This window comes from Somniosus microcephalus, chromosome 1 (genome assembly GCF_052327205.1).
Source record: "Somniosus microcephalus isolate GS21.2 chromosome 1, FLI_Smic_1.0, whole genome shotgun sequence".
Lineage (NCBI taxonomy): Eukaryota > Metazoa > Chordata > Chondrichthyes > Squaliformes > Somniosidae > Somniosus > Somniosus microcephalus.
The window spans coordinates 382,311,020-382,338,597 of NC_140987.1; the positions used below are offsets into that span (position 1 = coordinate 382,311,020).

General features: G+C 41.7%; 1 protein-coding gene across 5 annotated transcripts in view; it reads left to right on the forward strand.

Moving 5' to 3' along the window:
* cstf2 (cleavage stimulation factor, 3' pre-RNA, subunit 2) overlaps positions 1-27,578 on the forward strand; it is a 92,359-nt gene that overhangs the window by 56,484 nt on the left and 8,297 nt on the right. For 3 of the 5 annotated variants that reach the window (XM_085996330.1, XM_085996340.1, XM_085996349.1), the window contains 6 exons: positions 5,050-5,191; positions 7,322-7,638; positions 12,501-12,641; positions 21,593-21,867; positions 24,085-24,168; positions 25,690-25,813. In XM_085996330.1, the coding sequence (XP_085852456.1) occupies positions 5,050-5,191; positions 7,322-7,638; positions 12,501-12,641; positions 21,593-21,867; positions 24,085-24,168; positions 25,690-25,812 (1,082 nt within the window). In that variant the 3' untranslated portion in view covers position 25,813. Of the gene's footprint in view, positions 1-5,049; positions 5,192-7,321; positions 7,639-12,500; positions 12,642-21,592; positions 21,868-24,084; positions 24,169-25,689; positions 25,814-27,578 lie in introns of those variants that run through there. The other 2 variants (XM_085996356.1, XM_085996365.1) reach the window with 2 other exon arrangements.

A 27,578-nucleotide genomic window follows, 5' to 3' on the forward strand; every position in this document is an offset into this window, starting at 1 on the left:
TGATTAGATCTGAGGTTTTCCTAATAATAGTGCTGTATTGTCTAACATTATTCTGGATTTTGTACCAGCAAAGCATGTGGTTCAGTACCACAATCTATCTGTACCACAATTTTTTGTTGGGAACTTGGTTTGTTATAATTTGGCATCTCATTAACACTGTCTTTTGTCAGAAATGTAATTGGAACTGCACAATATTTCTCATTTAGGTCAAAATTTTAAATTGGTTGAAAATGTTTGGATCAGTTCTACGAATGCGTTGTGCATCAATTGGCCTATCCTCCTCCTCTTTTCCTATGCTTAACTCTTTGGGTCTAATCATGCTCCAGCTTTGGGGTTGGTGAACTTGTGAATGCCATTGCTGGCTGCGATGACCCCTCTATATTTGTATTGAGAGCATCTGATTACCTTGGTTTTCTAAATTTTAATTTATCTGTTCTATTTCTTATAGTAACTTGGAGTTTTCCCAGTTATCTTTATCTGATTGGGCTGATGATTGATGTGACAAAAATTAAGCACCTTTCTTGGATAATATATTTCTAGCCATAATACACACACGGTTAATATTGGTTTCTGCAAACTATAGGAATATACATTATGATTTGCCAAGCTAAAGATATTGATGTATGAGTTTTGGTTCCTGTTAAACAAAGTCGAGTTTAATACGTTTTCAAGTAAGAATTTCTTCCACTCCTCAAGAAACAGCCACTTTATAAGCGGTTTCTGCTGGGTAATCCACTGTTGAATTTCTCAGTACTGACTGAAGAACTTAGCCAATAGGGACCATAATAGAGCTGTCCCTTTGTGGCAGAAAGGCAGTGGGAGAGATTATTTTGGTAGCCCTTCTTTGGAATTGTCTGGATCTCTGTAGTAATCTTCTGGCTGAGGTGGGGGGGTTTCTTAATTCATGGTGTCCTCAGCTATTTGGTAAGAATAGTACACAATCCTTTCTTTCAATTTTTGAGCCATTTGTGTTACTATGGATTAGTTGTCAATTGTTTGATCATCCAATGCATGATGGCCGTCATTTCCTGTTATTTTCTACATCCTGATTCTATAATGCACTCCATTGTCAAAATACTGCTTCTAAAATACACACATTCAGCCTTTTTTGGAACTACTGATATTTCTTGATATTCTGCTTTTGAGCTAACTGTTTCAATTCCTTGTTCCTTTGCTGAATTATACCTCTTTCATTAAATCCGTCACATTGGTGTACTCCTTCTGTACTAATTTCTCTTGTACTTGTCTTCTTTGAGTTAGTACTAGCTCTGTTAAATTTTGTGTTGGCTCACTTTGATTTTGTCATTTTCTTTTTCCATTTCCTGGAGTTCTGCCTCCTTTTGCTGAATTTCTGTTCCCTTCTCTAACATTTTTGTGTGGAAATAATGTTAGCACGATAAGGGAAGAAGGAATAACTATTTCTGATTGCTTAGTTTTTCCACTTTGAGTTTTCAGTAGTATCCTGAACATCTACAAGATTCTGATGACCTGTGTCCAAAATCTGTCAACTATTTATCATTTTTGCGAGTTCCTGTACTTAGCAGCATACTAGTACTCTAAAATTTCAGAAGACAAAGCAGGAACAGGTCATTAGTTATCATGATTATCAAGTTGAAATACTAGCTGGGAACTATATTTAAGGTCAAGTTACTTTTGATCAGCTCAGTGGACTCCTTCTTTAAGTCTTTAAACATTGAACGCTTTGATTTTACTGCCTTTTATGGGTTTGTACTCAAATGGTTAAACCTTCCGTTTGCCACTTTATGGGGCCTCCGTTGAAGTGTTGAAACTTGGAGTGTCCAAAGCCTTTGCCTTTGTGGGTCAGTTGCATGGATAACATAAAGCCTCATGGCCATGTAGACTTTAAATTAATGTTTCCATTAACTTTCATATATCTCAAACTGCATGTGCTAACGAATCTTGGCGTTTTGACACTGGAATTTATTCACCAAAGAGGCAGCAGTGTTGAGATCGGCAAATTCAAACCTCCAGGTCCACAAAATTCAAAACTGGACAAAGCAGCAAGAAAGAAATACAAGTCTAAATATAACCGAGTTGTCTAGATGTCATGGATCAGATTTCCAAGGCTCGTGGGCCAATACAACTCAAACTCTAAGCCATAGTTTGGACACCTGGGTCAAACTTTCTGATTTTACTACCTCTGTAGGGTTTATATTGGAGTGAAATGACACAATTCTCTGTTTACTCTGGAAGTTCTGTTGAAGTAAAATTGCTAAATTTTCTGATTACCAGGGTTGTCGAGTTTCAGGTGACCATTTATGTCACCTGATACGCAGTTGATGTAAAGCAGTAATTTAGTGGGCACTGATATGTAATTTATGGCATCTTAGTGGCATTCTTCTTTCAATATAAATTCCTGTTACTGCCTTACATTTATTAGAGTAGTTTGACACCTTTGTTATTACATACTGGAGAGATTCCACTGAACCCAGTTCAAATGTTTACAGTGAGCTTTTATTAATTGAAACCACAAGTCATCGTAAAGTACAAAATATAAATGCATTCACGTGAAAGTGTTGTTGAATGGTGCCAACATTAAAAAAAAATTAAACACTTATTGTGAACATTTGAACAGTGAACAATTACTCCACTTTTCTGTCCTCACCACAGCTTTTCCTTAAAGGTTGTCTCACTGAATTTTCTGATCACCAGATAAGTGTGCACTTTTATTCCAAAATACATTATTTCACAGGCTTATTAGTGGGGCAATATTTCAATCAATAGCAGGTTCCCATTAGCACAAAGAATAGTTTTCTTTGTGTAGTTATTGGCATTTTTAGGTACAGTTGAAGCTATACTTATGCGATACCCATTTCTAAAGGTGAATTGTGAATCTGAGAACATTTGGAGACCTGTCAGACTTCACCAAGCATTGTGTGATTGCATCTTCAAAATTGTTCATAAATGTAATGCAAGTTATAGTAGATTAGAAAATAAACACACCAGATTGGATGGCCTTGAGTTTGGTTCAGTGGGGCTTTTCCTTAGCAACTCACTTTTCTTTTTTATAAAACTATGTATTCCCAAATTAAAGAACAAACCTGGTTGGCTCTGTTTTTAAAAAATAAACTGTGTGCTGTTGATGGCCTCCTTGTGCCTGAGGTAGTCGTGTTATACGTTGTGTATTCTTGCAAAGTAACCCAACATTTTGACAGCTAAAATGTAATTGATAGACAAAGGTTGATCTTTATCCAGTGAGATTGCCAGATTGTGATAATGGCAGAGACAGGTTAACCTGTTCTGGAGCATAGTGGGTTAGAACTGTGATCATCTATATTGGGAAACAGGCTGGAGTTCATTCTGCAACTGCCGAGTTGTGGTCTGAGTGCAGTTTATACTTTGCATCCAGATGCATTATCATCACCACACAATAGACTTTGATGGCAAAATTGGCTTTTTAAGGGTTATTGAAGTAATTGCTAAATATGGGAAAGCTCTGAATTGTTCCTTTTTGCTCCAGTACAAATTGCCCAGGTTGTCCTGTGCCCTCGATCACTAGTCAGGAATCAGTATAAATACTTTTGTGGCCCTGATAGTAGAGAGCCAACATTTGGATCCTCATCAGTTAGGGAAGAGTTAGAATGCTAGAACACTGGGCTAATTGCAGCCGAGACGTTTGTACTTAATGAAGTGAAAAGACTACAAAATTTGAGAAATTAAGAAATGGTTAGAGACTTTTGCATGACTGGCTAGCTGTGAGAGGGTGTATTCAGAGTGACTGTGTCTCAACAATAATTTCAAATCTGTTCTAGTGAGATTCAAAGAGGAGGGGGAAGCATGTAGAACAAGATTGAAAAGTCTTTGTGGAATCAAAGACCTGATTTTAATAAAGAGCTGATGGTAACTTAATTGAATTTGTGCAGGGACAAATTGTTCCAAGGTATCTAAATTTAACTCATTTGACTGGAAATGTGCAGTATAAACTTTTACATTAAAATAAATATCTCAAAACCCATATCTTGCCTGTTTTATTTTTTTTTAAGTATTGGTGCTGCTTTTTGTTTTTTTTAAGGTGTTTTTGAGTCAACTTGATTCTTTGGATGTTGCTTAACACAATTAGTGTTGCCGTGTAACGTAACACAGAAAGACCTTTCTATTTCGAAAATCCAGCCATAAAATAACATGAAGGCTAATACCATTAAGTTATTACTATCATCCTACATGGTATTTAATGGCTATATAACTTGAATTGAATCTGTCCTTCTGCACATTTTGTTTCTGCAATTGGAAGCAAATTAATCTATATGCAGAGCTGAGCCTTTTGAATTATTCTATGTACAGTGATTAAAATCTCCCAAATCGGGGATGCAAATCTTGACATTTGCTGCATGTGAAGCAGGCTTGCCAACAAGAAGTAGTCCTGTGTGATGTATAATAACCATAAAGAGCACAATATTGAAGGGCTATTTCAGTATTTAGCACAGATTGGCTTAAAGCTGTTTGTTATGCAGGTTTAGAATGTTCTCATTTGCTATTTGAGCTGAATGGTTGGTTTAAATTTGCATTTTTAAATACATTTTTTTGTAAGAATGCACGTTAAAAAGCTTACACATCTTTACAGAGCATAAAATATTCAAATCTCCAAAAGGATATTATGGGCTAACTGTCAAACAGTTGCATTTCTAATCTAGTCATCAGCTGTGGCATAGCATAATTGGAACACGGATTGTTGCTTATGCGTAGAATGGCAGGAAGCATATGAGTACCACTGGATCTTGATCTCGGCTGTGTTACTGTGGGGAAGCATTAATCAGGTGTCAGATGCTTTCCTTTGGGGCGATTGAATCATCCTTAAGTTTCACTCATCATTCAGAGCTAGTTTTAGAGTGGCCTGAAGGCCTGGGAGCAGGTTACCAACCAGGCCTCATGCAGATGGTGTAGCATGCAGGAAATAATTTATGCTCTGTGAAGCTGGAAACCCCGTAAAAGAAAATGATTCAGCTTTCTTCCCATCTGTCCCATTGTAATATACAACTTCATGCACACACTTTACACATCTTTTGACAGTGATTCCTTTTTTCCTTCCAGTCCCAATGCCGGACCCCAGAGGCAACATGCAGCGGGGTCCCCCAGTAGGTGGGGCTCCAGCTCCAAGAGGTTTGCTAGGAGATGCACCAAATGACCCACGTGGAGGGACTCTGCTTTCTGTTACTGGGGAGGTGGAACCTAGGTAAGCGGTAGCCTGTAAGATATTTATCTGTAACCTGCCTAAGTGTTTCTTTGCACACTTCTGAGTTGAGTAAAGGAAACTTGCCCCATGGTTTTCTGACAGCCATTTCTTTCCCAGATGTGCTTATTCATGTGTTCGTGTCAGAGTCCAGGGAGCAGTCTTCCCTCACTCTTGGACTGGGTAATGTGTGGCCAACAAAGTGGAGTATAAAATTTAAAATGTGGTTGCACAATTAGTCATTATTGCTCTGTGTCTTTGACAATCCCATGTAGTCTAATTTAGAAAGAACAATTTGAGAAGAATGAAACTCTTCAACTAGAACTGCAGTGCATGATGACTTTTTAATACATTGGCTTTTCAGTATATGGACACATGACAGTATTAGAAATCTAGAAAATCAAGTTGCAATTTTGACACTGGAATTGCAGTAGAGTAATGATGGGAGTGTAAAATTTTCAAACCATGTTCAATTAAATTTTGAAATTTGGGTTGTGTAATGAGTGCAATTTTGGAAGTATATAACAGTAGAAGTGATGGTTATGGTGGGACTAAATTCAGGTAATGAATTAAGAATATTGCATAAGTAAATTCTACATTAATCCATATTTTTCATTAACATATTGGTAAAAATACACTAATGCCTAATGGCAACACTGTGATGGATTCCCTTACAATGAGACGTACCAGTCCATTGAAAGACACATGCTCAAGTGGAGCATAAACGCCGGCATGGACTGGTTGGGCCGAATGGCCTGTTTCTGTGCTGTATATCTTATGTAAAACATTTTAGCCTGTGTCAGATGCCTGGCAATAATCATAGCTGATGGGTGCATTTTGATACTTATACTGGCTCTTCTGTGAAAGTTGTGGGTATCTGTCATATTTTGTGATATGTCCTTTGGCTCAAGTTCTTGTCATTGATCGATGTACTGTAGTCTCAACGTTTTACAGACTACTATTTTCAGCAGAATAATAAGGCCAGGTTTTGTTCACTGACCACTATCAAAAGGGGAAAAAATTGCCAACTCGGTGTTAACCCTTTTTAATGATTAATTGGTGGCAGGGGAGAAGTACCATTCAGCCATTGTTTCTCATAGTTCCTTTCTCTCCTATGTCCCCAGATTTTCTCTTCTCTTCTGAAGGTCGTGACTCATGCTGGTTATGAATTAGTGAGCACTAACAGCTCTCCAGTCCCACAAAAGTGGCCATTTTGAGAGCTTGACGATGAACATTGGCACCCAATTGTCCATGTACATTTACTTTTCAACAAAGATCACTGGATAGCGACCAAGACTAAAAGCATAGGCTGATTCCTGTTTTTGTTTGACACTGAGGCCAATTGTGTAATGATGGCTGTTGTGGCAAATTGAATGTCCTACATTTACAGTACAGTTTATTATGTGATTGGAGTTGAAATATATTGGGGAATTTCTACTTGAAATTGATGTTAACCCTGACCTTGGATTGCATTACATTGATGCTGGGTGCAAAGTTAGAAATACGTTGCATCTTCCAGCATGGATACCCCTTCTTTTGTGCACAAAAATTCACTAGGGAAAAAAGTTGTTCAGTCACTAATTCATTGCATTTTCAGTAATAGGGGAAAAAGTCTGATATATGGAAGTAGCCCTTGGGCAGCACTACAACCGAACCATTACTAGGTTAGCCCATTGAGTTATTTTTAAATAAAAGTAGTAGTCAGAGTTTGGTTATATGAAATTGTTTGACTTTATGATGGGAGCCAATTGGAGGTTTTCATAAAGTGGTGGAGTATAGCCAGCACACTCATTCAGATAGATTTCTCGTATTTCTCTTCTTATTGGTATAGTGTATAACAGTCCCCCTCTTGAAGAGCTCACTGGACACATTTTGTCTGTCGTCATCAAATTAAAGTCTACTGTAAATTATGGATTGGTGATGTCAGTTCTTCAACTTTTTCAGGGTATGTTACTGTAAACCACAATTGATGCACAGTTCATTGGTTTACTTTCAGTAATTGGGTAATGAGAATGATTTGCATGTTCCAGATTTTATTCCCATTAAGTGGCTGCATCACTGTTGGCATATTTAATTTTCATAATTGCTGACCATTATTTTAATCTATAGCTAATTTTATTTTTTGCTTTTCAGAGGGTATATTGGTCCGCCACATCAGGGCCCACCTATGCATCATGTGCCTGGTCACGATGGCAGAGGACCGCCTCCTGACCTGAGAAATGCCCATGAACCGCGAGGAATGCAACATGACATGAGAGCAGGGCCAATGGGAGAACAGAGGGGACCCATTGGTGAGCCGAGGGGCCCAATGGGTGAGCCGAGGGGCCCAATGGGTGAGCCTCGTGGGCCACTGGGTGAACAAAGAGGGCCTATGGGAGATCCAAGAGGGATGATGGGAGATCCAAGGGGCCCAATGATGGATCAGAGAGGACCTCCTCATGAATCTAGAGGCAAGTTAGTGCGTAGCAAAGGAAAATGAGAATGGCTTGGAAAATAGCAGAGATGACCAAATGGAGCTGATTGAAGTTATTCTGATTTAACTATTCTGATGCTACCATTCATCTATATTTGATTTTCCTGTTTGCACATGATTTGAAAACTTTGCTGGAGGGCAGTAACACATCACAAAGCACTCACTGAAAAATGCTATACTTCTTGTAGTTAAAAATGCACCACCATGTCTGTCAGTACTCTAGTTTGAAATGTTTCACTTACATGTGTACATCACAATTAGTAGCTGTACATACATTATTCCTGATAATTGTCTCTGGCATTTTAGCACATCATTGCATTTTGAAAGTATTGCCTGTTTTGAAGCTTCAAATAAGCTGCTTTTAAAATATGTTAAAAAACTTCACTCTTTTCCACAACATTCAGCTGTAAGGACACTACTACACAAGTGTGTGGGTATGGGTTCTAGGGTAGCCTATGACTTGCATCGCCCTGACCGTTCATTCATGGTACTGGAGTGTTCGACAGGAGTGCTGATTGGGAAGAAAGAAGAGAAAAAACTGACTACGTCGATGTTACCCCACAGTATGCCTTCAGCCTGGCGATCATACAGCAGCATTGGTGGCCTGCTGGCTATCACAGCACATGGTTGATGGTACATTTGCTGCAGAGGAGTCATAGAATCATAATTACAGCACAGAAGGAGGCCATTTGGCACGTCGAGCCCATGCCAGCTCTCTGCAAGAGCACTTCAGCTAGTCTCACTCCCCCACCCTTTCCCCGTAGCCCTGCAGATTTTTTCCCTTCAGGAACTTACCCGGTTCTCTTTTGAAAGCCACGATCGAGTCTGCCTCCACCACCTTTTCAGGCAGTGCATTCCAGATCCTAACCACTTTTACCTATTTGCTGAATGAGGCTGTGGAGAAAGAAGAACCCTTGTGGGTGGGTGGTTTGGGGAAGAATATATAGTTTTAAAAGAACATACAAAATGAAAGGATCCTGGTGTGACCTAACATTTTCCAGACAGATTGCTCCATTTCAGTGATTGGCGTCTTGGAAACTTTTGATGAAGTCAAGTCAATGAACAAATGCTTAGAGTGTACTCCAACAGCATCTCACTGGAAATGATTGCTGCTGTATCGGTGGCAAAACATTGTGAAAATATCAATTCAAAATGAAATCTAATTTTAATAGCTGTTTTGGGCTATAAAATAGTGATTTGAAATGTTTATAAATTGCCCAGTCACTGAGTGTTCTGCTTTTCATTTATGACGGTACACAGGAGTGATATTGTTTGCAATTGTTCAAATGTCGTGACTTCACAATGTCATTAAACCAGGGCGGGAAGCACATGGCCACTTCATGAACAATTTTTTTTTAATGTTAAAAATTACTTTGCAGCAAGCATCACTATATAATAATTCAGAACTCCTGGTACAAAGAAGTATATACAGACTGGTGAAATGGGCAGACACATGGCAGATGAAATTTAATGCAGTGAAGTGATTCATTTTGTTAGGAAGAATGAGGAGAGGCAATATAAACTAAATGGTACAGAGACACCTGGGGGTGTACGTACACACGTCTTTGAAGGTGGCAGGACAAGTTGAGAAGGCTGTTAAAAAGGCATGCGGATATCATAGGCTTTATAAATAGAGGCATAGAGTACAAAAGCAAGGAAGGTATGCTAAACCTTTATACAACACTGATTAAGCCCAGCTGGAGTATTGTGGCCAATTTTGGGCACCACACTTTAAGGAAGAGTGTCAAGGCTTTGGAGAGGGTACAGAAAAGATTTACTAGCATTGTACCAGCAATGAAAGACTTGCATTTACATAGCGCCATTCACGACCACCGGACATCCCAAAGCGCTTTACAGCCAATGAAGTATTTTTTTGAAGTGTAGTCACTGTTGTAATGTAGGAAGTGCAGCAGCCAAATTGCGCACTGCAAGCTCCCACAAGCAGCAGATGTGATAATGACCAGATAATCTGTTTTAGTGATGTTAATTGAGGGATAAATATTGGCCAGGACACCGGGGATAACTCCCCTGCTCTTCTTTGATATAGTGCCATGGGATCTTTTACGTCCACCTGAAAGAGCAGATGGGGCCTCAGTTTAACGTCTCATCTGAAAGACAGCACCTCCGACAGTGCAGCACTCCCTCAGCACTGCATTTGAGCGGCAGCCTAGATTTTTATGCTCAAGTCTTTGGAGTAGGTCTTGAACCCACAACCTTCTGACTCAGACTGAGCCACTGGCTGACGGGTTAAGGGGAGATTTGATAGAGGTGTTGAAAATCATTAAGAGTTTCAATAGAGTAAATTAGATATTGTTTCCAGTGGCAGACTGGTTGGTAACCAAAGGATACAGATTTAAGGTAATTGGCAAAAGAACCAGAGGCGACATGAGGAAAAACAAATTTACACAGCGAGTTATGACTTGGAATGCATTGCTTGAAAGGGTGGTGGAAGCAGATTCAATAATAACTTTCAAAAGGGAATTGGATAAACACTTGAAGGGGAGAAAATTGCAGGGGTATGGGGAAAGAGCAGAAGAATGGGACTAATTGGATAGCTGTTTCAAAGAGCCGGCACAGGCACGATTTGCCGAATGGCCTCCTTCTGTGCTGTATCATTCTATGATTCTATATGGTGTGGAGAATTCATTTCTCTTTAGTCTTCTTGAAGCATAGCCTTCTGAAGGCGTCAATAAGGAGGTACTGATTAAACCTGAAGAAGTGATGAGGATCCTGCATAAATGGAATCTACAGTGTTTCTACTAAAAACAAAACTGAATGTATTTCAGGTTTTGAATATTCTCTGCATTGGTGTCTATCATAAGCTGTCAGCTATAGCTCAGTGATAGCACTCTCGCATGAGTCAGTAGGTTGTGGGTTCAAGTCTCACACCAGAGACGTGAGTGCATAATCTAGACTGACACTTCAGGGCAGTACTGAGGGAATGCTGCACTGTCGGAGTTGCCATCTTTTGGATGAGACGTTAAATCAAGGCCATATCTTCCCCCTCAGGTGGACGTAAAACAGCCCATGGCACTATTTCAGAGAAGAGCAGGGGTCTTCTCCCCGGTGTCCTGGCCAATATATATCCCTCAACCAACACCGAAAAACAGATTATCTGGTCATTATCACATTACTGTTTGTGGGACCTTGCTGTGTGCAAATTGGCTGCCAGGTTTCCTAAATTACAATAGTGACTACACTTCAAAAGTACTTAATTGGTGGTAAAGCGCTTTGGGACACCCTGAGGTCGTGAAAGATATACAGTCTAATGGACTTTACTTTGAAAGATATTCGAGTGGAGGGAGGGTGATGGGGAATGTGAAGGAAATATCTTGTGACTATTCAGCGCTAATCCATGTGTGTTTGTGTTTCTCTGGTGGAGATTCACACTCTTAATGTACATTTTCCATAACCCCGATCAACCAGTTATGATCTGTGTTCATTATCCGTGAACCGGGAGGAATTAGTTATTTGTAGCTGAACTGATTTCTGATTGGTAGTTCTCACTGAGCAGGGAAAAAAAAGGTGTATGCCAAGAGTGAAAGAGGTATTTCTTCTGAAGTTACATTCCTGTATACGGATTGAGGGACATCCAAGCATAAGAGCAGTTTTCATGCTTGGATAACTCCTGATCATCTAGGACAGGGAATAAAGCGAATCTGGGTTTGATTCTTAGGAGCTGTACATCAACAAATCCTATGTCTGACAACTATACATGTCCCTCAGAATAGCAAGTTTCTTGGGGCTGGCGGAAATGACACAAAACTACAGTTATCTATCATTAAGTAGAAAACCTTTCAGTAACTTAAATTTTTTTTTTGGTAGTTTTCTCCCCTCCTGTATTGACATTTTGCTGGGATATGATTTCATGACTGGTGCCATCATCCAGCACCTCATCCAGATAGCCATTATTCATGATGTGAGTCTTTATGATGAGTGTTAGCAGGCTGCTCAACCTGATCCTGTTGATATCTGAGCTTCACAAAGGTACACTTCCAGCAAGGGTCACTGGATTGTAATTAGGAGTGGAAACCATAGCTGATTTTTTTTTTTGCCATTCCTATCTGAGGGTGCTGAAGCCAATTGTAGCACCCTCCCTCCCCAAACTGAGATCAGCACAGACCATGGATAGAACACGGGAAGTCCCTCCTCTTTATGGCTCTGTTAATCATTGGATGTGATTAATACAGCAGTTGGGTCAGCCCTAGATAACCTTTCTTTTGTCTATGTCAGAAGCCCCCCCCTTTTAATTTGTTCTGAATTTAAAGTATGGTTGAAATCAACATAGTACGAAAATTTGATCAATTATTATCTGGTCTTTTACACCTAGAACCTAGGTGGCCACTGTGGCAAAATATCTGGTACCCAGTGATTAAAAAAAGAAAACCACAAATGTTGGAAATTGGTGACAAAAATGCTATACCAGGCTAGTGAAGAACATCACCCAAAACATTAACCTGTCTTCCTGTTTTAGGTCCCTGAAGAGCCTCTTTAGATTTCCATAATTTCTTGGTTTTTGTGTCTGGTGACCAGAGCGTGCTTTCACAGTGTCATTTATATACTTAACAAATAATTGACTAGTTGAAGATAATTTTAGTAGCCACTGGCCATCTTAAAGGTTACTATTGCAGGCCCATATCATCCAAAGTGTAACTGGTGACCTTTGTAGCCTTAAAGAGAATGGAAAACTGCTGCAAAAGTTCATGGGTTGATGTTAATGAGAAGAAATACCCCTTTAAAATGAATCTCCATAGTGCCTCTTTGCTTGCTTGTGCACCTCCTGTTCATTTTTTCCATCTTCTCTCTCCCTGCCATCATTAGTAGTTATTTGCCTCCTAGGTTCATTTGACCCCCGCAGCATTCCATCTCATGATCCTCGATCTGGACCTCAGCATGATCCACGCTCCCAACCTCCCGCTACTCAGCAAGACCCTCGTGGAGGGTCTTACCCGAACACACATCAACCAAATGTACCCATGGGTGAGGAAAACCTAGTCCATCTGCACTCTTAACTCTATAGGTTGGCTCACAGTGTCTAGATGCAACATCTTTCACAAATTACTGCTGAAGAGTTTGATTCCAAGTTTTGACAGAAAGACCAGAGGTTTATAGGTTGGGAGAGTATTGACCTAGATTCCATTAGCCACGCATTACTGAAGCAGGTCAGTGCCAATTCTGTTAGCTTACTTTAACGGAACATATACGGTGGACGTTCCCACCCTCCCTCAGTGCTATTGATGGGGTTATTTAGCATGTTATTTAAACTGCTTGGTGTTTACAGTTCAAGAATACAAAATACAAAAGTTTACAAGCCCAGTATCCAAAATGTATTGAAATCCTAGTGCTAACACTATACTTTGAAGTATATAGCAAGATTTGTAACTTTTATTTCCCCCTGGCACTCCACCCTCTAAGCAGTGTGGATAGTATGTTGCTCTTGGCTCCCAACACTTCAGGTGTTAGCATTTCAGAATGCTTCTCTGTAACATAGTAAGGCTGTCCAGTCGAAGACCCAAATTCAGGCAGACCGAGAAATAGTTAGGATCATCATTTTAGGTTACAACAAACATACTGGACCCATGGGCAGAATTCATCTTTATTTGGTCCATCATTATGTCACTAGCCTGTGAGTGACCTTTTAGAAAGGGTCTGATGCTATGAGCCAACCTATAATCCCTTTAACTTGCAAGCACTGTATTCTATGCGGCTATTCTTGTAGGAGTAAGTTGTGGTTTGTTGTTTCTTTTTGAACATGCTTCATTTTGAGTGTTTAAGCTGTTTTAATTTAAACAATTTCACCGTATGTTCTAAATTAATGGGATTACTAACTTTTTAATTAGTGATGTACACCTTACTCTAAAGATAGAAATATTGCTGTTCATATAAGGAACTGAAGGTCCTTTTTAACACTACTATGCTATTCTGTAGGACAGTTTGTGGAATATGTTTGTATTCCGCAGAGGGTTACCTGTAGAGTTCGGGTACATGTTTATTTTTGAATGGTGTGCCAGAGGTGTTGCTAAAATTGTTAACTTTTGTTGGCTGATTTTTGTGTCTCAAGGAATTGGCCTTTAAGATTTCCACAATGAGGTTTTAATACCTAATTACCTGTTAGGTTTAATTGATGTAGATTGGATATTCTGCCTCAGATACAGATATATAGTGATAAATAGACACACTTCAATGAGGGGTCTTTCAGGCCTGCTATAAAAAATATAATAGATTATTTTACTTTGAAGATAAAAGGAAAAAAAGCTATAAACTGAAAAATAATCAAACCCGGTCCAAACCCATTACCGAGCATGATACATTTTGCAGTTGAGATTTGAATTTCAGACGCTCATTAATTGTTATTTTGTTACTGGGTTATGGCTTTAGCCCCCTCTACTATCACTAACCTTAGTATCTGTTGGGAGTTAGGGTGTAGGGAATGTGAAATTTTTTCCTACAGGAGCAAGGTTCAGTTAATAACCAGGAAGATTACAGAAAGTACAGGAGGGAATTGAAAAACTTAATACGGGAGGCAAAGAGAGGTTACTAGAAAAGATTAACGGGCAACATTAAATTGAATCCTAAATAATTTTATAAACATATAAAGTCTAAGAGGTTAGCTAGGGAAAAAGTTGGGCCTATTAAGGAACCAAAGGGAAATCTTCTTGTAGAAGCAGAGGACGTGGCTAAAGTATTAAATGAATACTTTGCATCTGTGTTCACAAAGGAAGTGGATGATGTGAAGGTTACGCTAAAAGAGAGGGAAGCTATGGACAGATAGTAATAGATAGAGACGACGTACTAAAAAGATTAGCATTACTGAACGTTGGTAAGTCACCTGGTCCGGATGGAATGCATCCTAGGTTGCTGAAAGAAGCAAAGGTAGAAAAAGCAGAGGCATTGGTCGCAACCTTTCAATCCTCATTGGAGACAGGAGCACTGATGGAGGACTGGAAGGTTGCTAATGTTATACCACTATTCAAGAAAGGGGAGAGGGATAAACCAGGAAACTACAGGTCAGTCAGCCTAATATCAGTGGTAGGGAAGTTATTGAAAACCATTATCAAGGACAAAATCTCATTTAGAAAGGCATAGATTAATCAAGGATTGGTTAAAGGCAAATAGTGTCTGACTAACTTAATGGAATTCTTTGAGGTAACAGAGAAGGTTGATCAAGTTGATGTATATATGGACTTTCAGAAGGCATTCAGAGGCTTGTTAAGAAAGTGGAAGCCCTTGGAATTAAGAGGAAAGTGGCTGAATGGATACAGAATTGGTTTAGTGACAGGAAGCAGAGGGTGGTGGTGGATGGATGTTTTTCAGACTGGGAGGTGGTTTGCAGTGGTGTTCCCCATGGGTCGTTTTGGGTTCATTACTCTTTTCAATTGTTATAAATGACCTAGAGTCGGGTGCAGGGAGTGGCATTATAAAGTTTGTAGATGATATGAAACTTGGCAACGATAGTGCTAAGGATAGTTGTAGATTTCAGGATGACATAGACAGGATGGTGAAATGGGCAGAAGCATGGCAGATGCAGTTCAATGTGGAGAAGTGTGAAGTGATGCACTTTGGGAGGACTAATATGGAAAGACAGTAAACTATAAAAGGCATGATTTTGAGAAGTGTAGATATACACAAATCTTTAAATGTGGTGGGACAAGTTGGCTAAAAAAACATATGGGTTACTTGGGTTTATAAATAAAGGTATACAATATAAAAGCAAATAGATCATGCTAGAACTTTATAAATTACTGGTTAGGCCTCAGCTGGAATATTGTGGCCAATTCTAGACACCATGCTTCAGGATAGATGTAAAGGCCTTAGAAAGGGTACAGAGGAGGATTACCAGGATGTCACCAGGGATGAGGGACTTTAGTTATGAAGAGAGGTTGGAAAAGTTAGGGCTGTTCTCCTTGGAGCAGAGAAGGTTAAGAGGTGACCTAATAGAGGTTTTCAGGATGATTAAAGACTTTGATAGAGTAAATAGAGAAAAACTATTCCCTCTGGCGAGTGGGTCAATAACCAGAGGTCATAGATTTAAAATCATTAGCAAAAGATCTAGAGGGGAGATGAGGAGTAATTTTTTCACTCCGAGTTGTTGGGATCTGAAATGCGCCACCTGAAAAGGTGTTGGAAACTGATTCCATAAATAATTTTAAAAGAGAGTTGGACAGGTACTCGAGGATGAGGAACTTCCAGGGTTACGGACAAAAAGCAGGGGTGTGGGACTAAGCACAACTGCTCTTTCAGAGAACCAGCACAGGCCCAAAGGCCTCCTGTGCCGTATGTTTCTATGAAATTGTGACACGGAAACTGATTCAAGTGCTAATTCGTTGGCTTGGTTTAAAACACTTCAAGGAATAAGTATATGGCAGGGCTGTGAAGTGTGGATCAACAATATGACTTGTCATCTGCATCTGAACAGCCCTTTACCTGAACATGTGCAGATATAATGGAACGGTGAATCCATCAACCCAAAACTTGGGAGGATACAGAATGATGCAACAGACTTGCAAGGGCAACAAAAGGCTAATTAGTCACTCACCCAGAGGTATTTAATACCATGTTAAGAAACTGGTCCATCTATAGATGGCCCTCACTGCTACAAAGCAGAAATGTATTTTCTGGAGCTCTACTCCAGAACGCAGGCTATTGAGGCAGTGGTCCTTTACTGTCTGTTGATGTGCTGGATGGGGAGGTTCCTCTCTCCATTCTTTAATATCTCTTCATAATACAGATCATTCACAGGATTTAAAAGAAGGAAACAACTGCACTGACCAAAGAGCTGGTTCTCTTATCCCCTGGCTTATGGAATTGACAACTTCATGAAGATACTGTACAAGCGAAACCTCCTAACTCCGATGAATGGCTGTATTTGGCCCAGTTACTTGCAAACTTTCCGTCATGGCTCTTAGGAGCTGGCAATAGAAGCTAGGGTTTCAGCAGTCCATTGTTTCCAGCAACGCTGCTGGATACCAGGAAAGCTGCTATACTGCAGGCCTAAAAATACCAAGTGGAATCACATTGTCCTTTGTCATCACTTGAGTGCATCGGGTTATGATGTGAGTGATTTTTATTGTACCTTCAAATGCTGTTAGATGAGGACTAGTCTCCAAGCTTACTGAGAGTCCGTGTTATTGATAAAGTTCCAATGAGCAAAGCATTGGAGGCGCATCAAATGGTATCCTGCTTTAAGGAGGGCACCTAGAAAGTAGGTCCCGTTGTGGGGCTTGAATTTGGTTCTGAACAAGTTAATGATTTAACACTTTGAAGTTGTAAATTTCTGTGAATCTAAATTTCAATCACTTGCTTTTCTAGCCTTTGTATTGGCCCAAAGTGTTAATGAACTGCACGCATTAGTGGCAGACCTAAATTATGTTGTATAGTTTGAAAATAAAGCGGTTAAGCCCCCTCTTTATATCCCTAACCCACCACCTCCATTTATTCCTGATTTATGTCACAAAATCATGCAGTCGGTTTTTTTTAATATTTCACTGGAAGAAGCAGAGTTGTGGAAGGATCATCTGACTGCCTAAAGTCATGAATTTCTTTAAGAGTAGTGTTGTCCAATAGAAATTGCTGACTAGCCACAGGTGTTTTTATTTATTTATTCATAGGATGTGGGCATCGCTGGCAAGGCCAGCATTTATTTCCCATCCTTAATAGCCCTTGAGAAGGTGGTGGTGAGCCGCCGCCGCCTTTAACCACTGCAATCCGTGTGGTGAGGGTAATCTCACAGTGCAATTAGGACTAGTGAGTTCCAGGGTTTTGATCCAGCGACAATGAAGGAAAAGCGCTATATTTCCAAGTCAGGATGGTGTGCGTCTTGGAGGGGAACTTGGTGGTGGTGTTCCCATGCGCCTGCTGTCCTTGTCCTTCTAGATGGTGAAGATCACTGATTTGGGAGTTGCAGTCTAAGATGCCTTGGCGAGTTGCTACAGTGCATCTTGTAGATGGTACACACTGCAGCCACGTTGTGCTGGTGGTGGAGGGAGTGAATGTATAAGGTGGTGGTTGGGGTGCTAATCAAGTGGGCTGCTTTGTCCTGGATGGTGTCGAGCTTCTTGAGTGTTGGAGCTGCACTTGTCCAGGCAAGTGGAAAGTATTCCATTACACTCTTGACCTGTGCCTTTTACGCTTTGGAGAGGCTCCGGTCCAGGACTTGCTGCAGCTGAAGATGGTTGGACCTAGGACACTGCCCTGAGGAACTCCTGCAGCGATATCCTGGGGCTGAGATGATTGGCCTCCAACAATTACAACTATCTTCCTTTGTGTTGGGTATGACTCCAGCCTGTGGAGGTTTTTCCCCCTGATTCCCATTGATTTCAATTTTACTAGGGCTCCTTGATGCCACACTTGGTCAAATGCTGCTTTGATGTCAAGGGCAGTCACACTCGCCTCACGTCTGAAATTCGGCTCTTTTGTCCATATTTAGACAAAGGCTTTAATGAGGCCTGGTGCCAAGTAGTCCTGGCGGAACCCAACCTGAGAATCAGTGAACAGATTATTGTGAGTAAGTGCTACTTGATAGCAGTGTTGACGACCCCTTCCATCACTTTGATGATTGAGAGTAGGCTGATGGGGCGGTAATTGGCCAGACTGCATTTGTCCTGCTTTTTGTGGACAGGACATACATGGGCTGTTTTCCACTTTGGGTAGCTATACTGGAACAGCTTGGCTAGAGGGTGCGGCTACTTCTGGAACACAAGTCTTCAGCGCTAGCCGGATGTTGTCGGGGCCCATCGCCCTTGCTGTATCCAGTGTGCTCAACCATTTCTTGATGTCACATGGAGTGAATCGAATTGGCTGAAGACTGGCATCTGTGATGGTGGGGACCTCAGGAGGAAGCCGAGATTAATCATCCACTAGGCACTTTTGGCTGAAGATGGTTGCAAACGGATCAGCCTTGTCTTTTGCACTTGTGTGCTGGGCTCCGCCATCATTGAGATTGGAGTTGTTCATGGCGCCTCGTCCTTTCGTTAGTTGTTTAATTGTCCACCACCATTCACGACTGGATGTGGCAGGACTGCAGAGCTTTGATCAGATCAGTTGGTTGTGGTATTGCTTAGCTCTGTCTGTAGCATGCTACTTCTGCTGTTTAGCATGCAGATAGCTTCACCAGGTTGGCACCTCATTTTTAGGTATGCCTGGTGCTGCTCCTGGCTGCTCTTCTACACTCCTCATTGAACCAGGGTTGGTACCCTGACTTGATGGTAGAATGATACTGAGCCATTCTTGGTGATGGACATTGGAGTCCCCCACCCAGAGTACGTTCTGTACCCTTGATACCCTCAGTGCTTCTTCCAAGTGATGTTCAACATGGAAGAGTACTGAGCTGAGGGAGGGTGGTAGGTGGTAATTAGAAGGAGGTATCCTTACTCATGTTTGACCTAATGCCATGAGTCTTCATGGGGTCCTGAGTCAATGTTGAGGACTCTCAGGGCCACTTCCTCCCACTGTGCTGCAACCTCTGGTGGGTCTGTTCTGCCAGTGGGAAAGGACATACCCAGGGATGGTGATGGAGGAGTCTGGGACGGTGACTGATGGGTATGATTCTGTGAGTATGACGCTGTCAGGCTTGACTAGTCTGTGGGACAGCTCTCTCAATTTTGGCACAAGTCCCCAGATGCTCGTGAGGAGGACTTTGCAGGGTCAATTTGCTAGGTGTGCCTCTGTGTGTCTGAATCTGATGCCTAGGTCAATGTTGGTGGTCTGTCCGGTTTTATTCTTCTACTGTTTTGTAGTGTTTCGATACAATGGAGTGGTTTGCTAGGCCATTTCAGAGGGCAGTTAAGAGTCAACCACATTGCTGTTGGTCTGGAGTCACATATAGGCCAGACCGGGTAAGGACGGCAGGTTTCCTCCCCAAAGGGCATTTTACTACAATCCAATAGCTTCATGGTTACCATTACTGATACTAGCTTTTTATTCCAGATATATTTAATTAACTGAATTCAAATTCACAAATTGCCATGGTGGGATTTGAACTCGTGTCTCCGGATTATTAATCCAGACCAGTAACATAACCACTATGCTACTATACCCAAGGTGTGGCTATGGCAGCACCATTTTAGCCACATGCACTAATATTTGTAGAAAACACCTTGTATACTCTTGTGCACAACAGGTAACTGTACTTCATGTGTATATTTAGTTAACAAACATCTACCACCATTCGGTAACCAAGGTTGTAGAGCATGCCCAACTATCAAAGAACACCACACGCGTACATGCTGCTTTTAGTTTTGCCATTTTACCAATGAACGCACAAAAAGGCTAAAATTCACGTGCAAATTAGAGTTTTGAGATCACATGCCCAATTTATATTGTCTTGACTAATCAGAAATGCAGTTAGCCATATCTGGATTCCCAATTAGCCACATGTAGCTGGTGGCTAATTTATTGGACAGTACTTTCTTAGAGGTAGGTTAAGCCCTCCTCCCCTGAGGGTTGATGGTAATTTGCATTGAATGTACTTTGTCACCCATTGCTACCCTCTCCTTGAATGAGTCCTCACTTAGTGAGGTTTTAGAGGTTTCTACTTTGTGAAAGCTTTTGAAGTAGGGTGCCTTCAAGACAGTAGGATTACTAACTGACTGAATTTGCAATGCTAACGTTATACAGACTTAGTACGTGTGTGGAACGCTGGATTTGCCAGCGCACTGTACCACAGCACGTCCCTGTCCATCCCATGATTCCACATAACCTAAGCTATGCCGATGTTGAGTGCCAACCAGACTGTATGCAGAGGTACTGGAGAAATTCAAGTTCCTCTTGTGCCCTCCTCCCCAAAGCCAGTTGCTGCACGATGTTGGGGATCTGAAAATGCTAATTTTGAGTTGTACTTTTGTGTGGGGGATAATGTCACTGAGCATTATTTGTTTGTCACTAATATTTGTTTAACAGGGATTGAGACTGGGATACAAGTGCTCATGTAGTAAAATGTTTGGCCTTGAATGTATATTCTGCAAATTGTTTTTCTTCAGATGAATTTTCCACCCCTCCCATTTAAACTACAATTCCTGCATGATGGGGAATTTGTCTTCCCCTGCATGGAGGGGAAACTTGTGGAGGACTGAGGTTGTTAAATGCAGGTTATCCCTCTAAGAGCAAGTTATCCTACAAGTGTCAGTTTGGCACAGTTAGTAATGAGTGATATGGTTGAAGGTTAAAGCCCTGCTCTAGGACTTGGGTTGACACTTCACTGCAGCACTGAGGTAATGCTGTGTTGTCAGACGTGCAGTTTTTAGAATTAGATTCACGTGGCTGGAAAAAATCTGATGGCCTTATTTAAGGAAGAGCAGGGAATTTGCCTGGTCTCCTAACCATCACTCTTCTTCGAGCAACACCACCAAATACAGATTCACTGCTTGGTCATCTGATTGCTATTTGTGGAACCTTGCTGTGTGCAAATTGGCTGATGTGTTTGCCGACATAAGTAATTGCACTTCAAAAGTGTAAAACATTTTGGGAATTCCTGAGGATGTGAAGGTTTGTTCTTTCTCTCTATGTTGGTTTGATTGCAGTAGTAGGAAGAGTTCAGATTTGGCCAATGCAGTTTGTCTTTGTTTCCATTGTTTTTGCCATGGCTGCCTTTTACATTGGCCCTGCAAAATCCACATGCCAAAAATTATAGCCAGTGGAAAATAATGGGGAAATTTAATTTGGAAAGGTTCCTTTGAAGATGGAAACAAAACTTTGACCATTGTAATATACATTTGGTGTACCGATTGGTAAGTAATAGAGAATTGTCTGTTGGTAAGTAATAGAGAATTGTCTGTTGCTGTAACCTAGTGTAATAGATCATCAGTATGCTGGAAGCAAAATGCAGCAGTTCATAGTTTTATAACTATAAGCTCTATAATGAGCAGATGTAGTCTCCTAGAAATTAGAACTGGAAAACTATTGAAAATCAAACTAAACTTCTAATTTGTGTTTAGGTACTAGAGATCCCAGAGGCATCGATTCAAGAGGTATTGACACCAGAGGCCCAGGGCCAGTTCCAGGGCCAGGGCCAGTTCCAGGTCCAGGGCCAGTTCCAGGTCCAGTTCCAGGTCCAGGCCCAGGCCCAGGCCCTGGCCCAGGACCAAGCCAAGGCCCAGTCTCCAATCCCAGAGGACCAATGACAGGAGGACTACAAGTTCCAGGCCCAGGTGCCCTTCAAATAGGGAATAGTGGCCCTCAGGGACCCCAGCAACCTGTTCCACCTCGACAGGTAGGGGGATTGGACTTATTGCAAGTGAACCAACCTTTTAGAAGGAATTCATTGCTTTTAAAAGTGATTCAAATTATGTTTAATATGTCATAGAAAAGAAGACTTCAAATTGATACATACAGGATAGAAACCCCATTTATTTTCTTAGCATCATGAAATCTCTCTCCTTCTCCACCTCACCTTATACAGGCCTCTCTTGGCATTGAAGACCCTACAGCTGAGATGGCAGCAGTTTATCTGCTCTCAAATCTCTACTCTTCAGTTGACCAATAGGAGTTAGGACTCTCTCTGTGATTTAAGCAGCATGGCTTCCTCTCAGCATCTCCCTACAGCAATATGACTGAAATCAGAAGCTCGGGGTTATCTTTCCTTCTATCGTGTTGTATACCAGTGGACTAGCACGTCACATCACTGAGTTATTGCATAGATTTATTTAGAGTGTCTGTGTGGGTTAGCTTACTCAACCACCCAGAATAGAGTCGTTCAACTGTACAGTGGTGTCTCAGTCAATATCACTTCAAATTGTTTTCCTCGTTCTATTGGAGTGGTAGTGTGATAGTTCCCTTGACTATCGGGTGCAACCGAATTTGGAAAAGCTCTGCTGCACTTCATGCAATTGCTGTAGCGTGAGCATGATGCTCACGTTTCAGAGTTGTAAAGAAGCTATAGTAAAATGGTAAATTCACTGCAGTTGATAGAGTGTAGCAGATTGTGCTGCTGCATCCTCTGCAACGTAAAGACAGGTCCAAGCAGGTTGGATTGAATATTTGGTTATATTAAAGTCACGTAGTTGTTAGTGAAAGCTGCCAAGGGAATGGTTCCATGTTATCAGTCTCTCTGCTACACCATTAACCACTCTCGAGCAATAATCCTGGCAACTTTAGGGTGCAGGCTATTCTTAATATCATCCTACCATAGAACATACAAATGCCCTTTTAAGATGCTCTGATCTAGTTTTTGTTGTGCTTTTGTTAACTTGAAAACCTCCCTGTTCATCATGAATCATGTGTGTGAGCTCAGTTTTTAAAATATGGCCATTGTTCCTAATGTGTGCACGATTGATGCCCAATTACAGTATTGACATCTCCCCAGCATACTAGGTGCAATCTCCCATCAGGAAAAATGTCCTCTAAAATTATATTCATGGATTGCTGAGCTTCTGGAGTTCAAATCCCAACCTTGTCTGCCATTCAAATTTGACTGCTATAATTGTATGGTTTTCTTGGCTCTCCATGGAATACTTTGCAATAGAGGAGTGTTCATCTTTAAGAACAGGAGCCATCCTGGAGATTTATTTTGTTCAGAACCTATTCTCTTGGAATGCATAGTGACGTTGGTGTCATCTGTGCTGGTTAAGCCCTTGTTGCTGGATTTACGAAGCACTTCAGAAAATGTATTCACGTGGTTCTTGCTTGTTGCCGGTGAACAATGCACTAAAGCATTTCTGTGAATGTCTTCGGAGCACAAGCTGAGACAATTTAGAGAAATATAGGCCTAGAAATTCGGTTGAGGCGCCAAGTTCGCCTGGGCGTTGATTTTTGCGCAGCGTTCGGAGTAATACCGATTGCCAGAAATTCAGTTTCAGCGCCCCTAGAGGGAGACGGGGCGAGGCTCGAGGCGCTCCGCGTCCCTCTTAGGGCGTTGAAACTGAATATCGCAGCGCAACATGCCGCAGCGCCACACGCTGCGGCACGGCGCGCTGCGGTACTGCAGGCCTTCCTCCCATTGTTAAGGGGGAGGGGCCTGCAACAGTGCGATCCCCGATCGCGAGTGCCAGCAAAGGAGCCCGGCACCGAGGAGAAGTGCCGGGCTCTCGGGAAACAGCCGGCAATGCGGCGGGGGCGGGGGGGGGGGGGGATCAGGAGGCCGGGGACGGAGGTGCTGGCAGGCGGCCGCCGAAAAAAGCGGCTGCCCCGCACCTCCACCGTAACTTGTGCCACTGCCGGCACAGCAAGGCCCCGTGAACCGGGCGCGGGTAGCGAACGGCGCTACCAAATATCGCGATTGGGGTGCTGCACACACCGATGACACCATCGGCGGCGCAGCGCAACAGGCTAACGCCATTAGCGCCCCCGCTGAATATCGCGGGAGGCGCAGCCAGTGACGCTACAGCCACTGACTGCCCTCTTTAGGCGCTAACAGGTGGCGCTACATACCCAATTTCTCCCCCATAATGTTTTGTTGTTTACCTGCATTTCTTGCCCTTCTGCTTCTCAGGGTCCTGCTCATGCAGTAGCTGGAGGCCAACCTGGAGGATTCAGTCCTGCTCAGACTCAAGTGACACCACAGGACCATGAGAAGGTTAGTGCTGAAGCTAGGAAGGGAGAGCGAAAGTATAGAGTAGGATTTATATCTAATTAATTTTCACAAACATGTTTTCAATATTTAGATTAGTGACCCAGCAAGTGTCAAATCAGTCAAACATGCATTACCAGTTCTGTGTAGAATGGGCTGCTTTTTAGGTTTCATTTCAACTTATCTTTTCTGATTTGTGTATTAGTCATTTTATAAAGAGGATGTGTCATAGAGGTATAGGAAGTGGATATGCACTTACAATTTTCCCTGTGCAGGGAGGAGAAAATCAGGACAAAACCTCCTGGACTATTGCTCACCACCTAGCAACTAGTTGACGAGCCACATTAGCCAGGGGCCTAAATCAGAAAGATGCTAATCGGAAGAAATAGTGTAGCTGTTACAGTGCTCTTGGCAAATTGGGCATTGGGTGGGCAAGTAAAGTGCGACTGATGTTGCTTTAAGAACTTCCCGCACTAGACACTTCAGCTAGTGTTAATCTGACACATTGCACTCCAGAAGATGAGGTTTCATATTCTGTTTTCACAATCTGAAGTATTTCAAAATGTTTTAAATCGCTCATACAGTATCTAAATTTCAAAAATCTTTAAAGCTAACTATTTGTGATGTAAATTTGGGTAATGTGCTTTGTGATTTTTAATAGGGGGGGAAATACATGCAACCAAAAATTCAACTTTACTAAAATTACTAGTAGTTTCATGTATAAAGTGGTCAGACCTTAAGGTTGTGTCATGCTTAATTAATATCACTCCACAAACATAATACATTCTTTCTGATTTGTTTATTCTTCACAAGTGAATAGGAATTGGCTGGTATATACCATTCAAAAGTTAAAGATTTGCCATGTGAGGCAAATAAATATTAGGAATTTTTTAAAAAATAGTGGAAATATGAGGATCAGTGAATATTCTGGATTTTGCATGATTTTTTTTCCCACTCGTCTACACATTTTCTCCCCTCCCTCCTATCCTGAAGGTGATGTGTGGGGCTGCTTGATTGCAGGGTTATCACAGCCCTCGCAATCCTATCCTAATTCAACTTCCAAACCCTTGCATTTCCAACAAGGGTCGCTAGATAGCAATTAGGAGTAGAATTCCTGGTTGCGTTTTTTTCTCCTAACCTAGGATAATTGAGGCCAATTGTAGTACCCCTAAATGTGCACCAGCTGAGTGAGATCAGCTAACTCGATCAAGATTGGGAGTAGACATGGAAACTCCCAGGTCTGTAGCTCAGCTTCTCACAGGCTTAACGACCTGCCCAGTTGCATGATTAATTTTAGGGATCAAGGGTATTTTTGGATAAGTTTCCCTCTCTGATTTAAATCAGTGGGGTGGAGTCTATGAGAGGATATATTGAGCATGGTCTGTGGAAGGACCGGGCTTAATGGGCCAAATGCATTTTGCATTTCAAACTTTGTGATTGATGAAGCCAGATACGTAGTAGTATTAAGTGAGTATTTTGTGCAGTAGTTTGTTTCCCATATGACTCTGTTTCTTCTGTTTGGTGCAGGCTGCATTGATTATGCAAGTACTCCAATTGACTCCAGAACAGATTGCCATGCTACCCCCGGAGCAGAGACAAAGCATCCTTATCTTGAAGGAACAGATTCAGAAATCTGCAGGAGCTCCCTGAGGTAAACTTAAGGAGAATTCGCTGAATATCTGGTTAGGGTCAGGACTGAATTTATAAAGATAATTATAGCGATATAGCTACATGCTGTATGTGAAATAGTGGTACCCAATCTGCAGAAACCATAAAAGTACCCCATCAAAGAAGGTAACCAACCGTAGATATTAGTTGTACGATTAGATTAATATTCTTAAACTTTGCTTGATTTATTCTACTGGAGTGAAGAGAAAAACTTAAAGGAACCTTTCCTCAATAGATTAAATAGGTTGGCTAGAGTATATAACGTAGCAGTTTGTACGTGGTCTGTGGAAGGAGTGGATTTAATGGGTGGATTGACTTTTTCTCGTTCCATGCATGCTTGTGTTACTGTAAAGATTTGTGACTTCAGCTGTGTGGAACAAGCAAAATTAGTGTTGCTCACTATTTGTTCCTTAAGGTTGAAAGCTCGAGCAGTGTGTTGCTTCAGGCCCTGTAGTTTTAACTTGCTCCATGAATGCTGGATTAGCCCGGCTTCTTAATAACATGCCTTTGTTTTCACTCAGTGCATAATGAGAGGGAATGAACAGCAGTATTCCCTGTAATTTTATTTCGGCCGGCGTGGCCCATTCAAATTTCCACGCATGCGTAGTTTTTCTATTGAAAAGCTGACTGCGCGGGACCCCATGAGCGCTGCGCGGCCTTTAGGGAACATTGGTGAACAACACTGAATCCCAGCTCTGCTCCCCATCCACAGCAAAGCTGGTCGGTAAATTGTGACACAAAGACACGTAGAGTACAACGCTGCAAAGGGCCACAGTTAAAGAATGTTCTACAAGTGACCCCTGGACAGTGTTATGAATACCGCTGAGCTGAATAGTCTGAATGGCTTTTTCTCCGACTGCTGTGTTAATTGTAGTTTAAGTGGTGTATAGCAATTCAGTGTTAATTGTATGCAGGTGTTGGGAATTAATTGGAGACTCTCTTGTTCTCCTGTATATGGGAGTAGGCTGGGGAAGGGTTGCTAGTTGCCCTTGGGGGTGCGCAGTATGTAATGTGTGTCTCTGAATAAAGGTTTGTAAGCAACTAAAGCCTGGGCACTAGTATTCTATCCTTCACCATCCTTCCCAAATTGTAAGTTTTCTTCATGCTTGAAATAACCCTGTTAAATTAGCATAACTAATTTATTCAAAGATGAACGGTACACATTTAAAATATACATTCCATCAAAGTAAAAAGCCTATGCTTAAAAGTATAATCTGAAATGCTGTATTCCACGTCTCGAGATTTGGTTTGGACAACAAGCTTATACATATCTCCAACTGTGCAGAAATTACTTTAATGTAAAACGTGTCTCCCCCTAGAATTTTGTACACTTCAAGCGTAATTTCTGCAGTGAACCCAACAAATTCTTTCAAGATGATGTCGTTTGTGCAGTAGGTCTGTCCAGGCTGGGGGACATCAGATTTGTTATAGCAATATTGTTGTTGAGTCAGGTGTGAAAGGGGAAACAGTGAGACCACTCTCATTGGGGGCTAAATCCGGTTGATTTGCGCCTCCCATTAGCGCCCTAGGGCGCTAATGTGGGGCGCAAATCAACTAGCGCCTGGGCGCGGCGCCGCTAACGCCTCCCGCGAAATTCAGCGGGTGACATCATCGCCATGCACAGCGCCCCGGCTGTAATATTGGGTGGCGCCCCCCCCCCCCCGAATTACCGCTGGATGCTATGTCCGCCGGGGTCAGGGGGGCCTACCTGCGGCCGAGGCAGCGCTAGTTAAAGAGGAGGTGGCGGG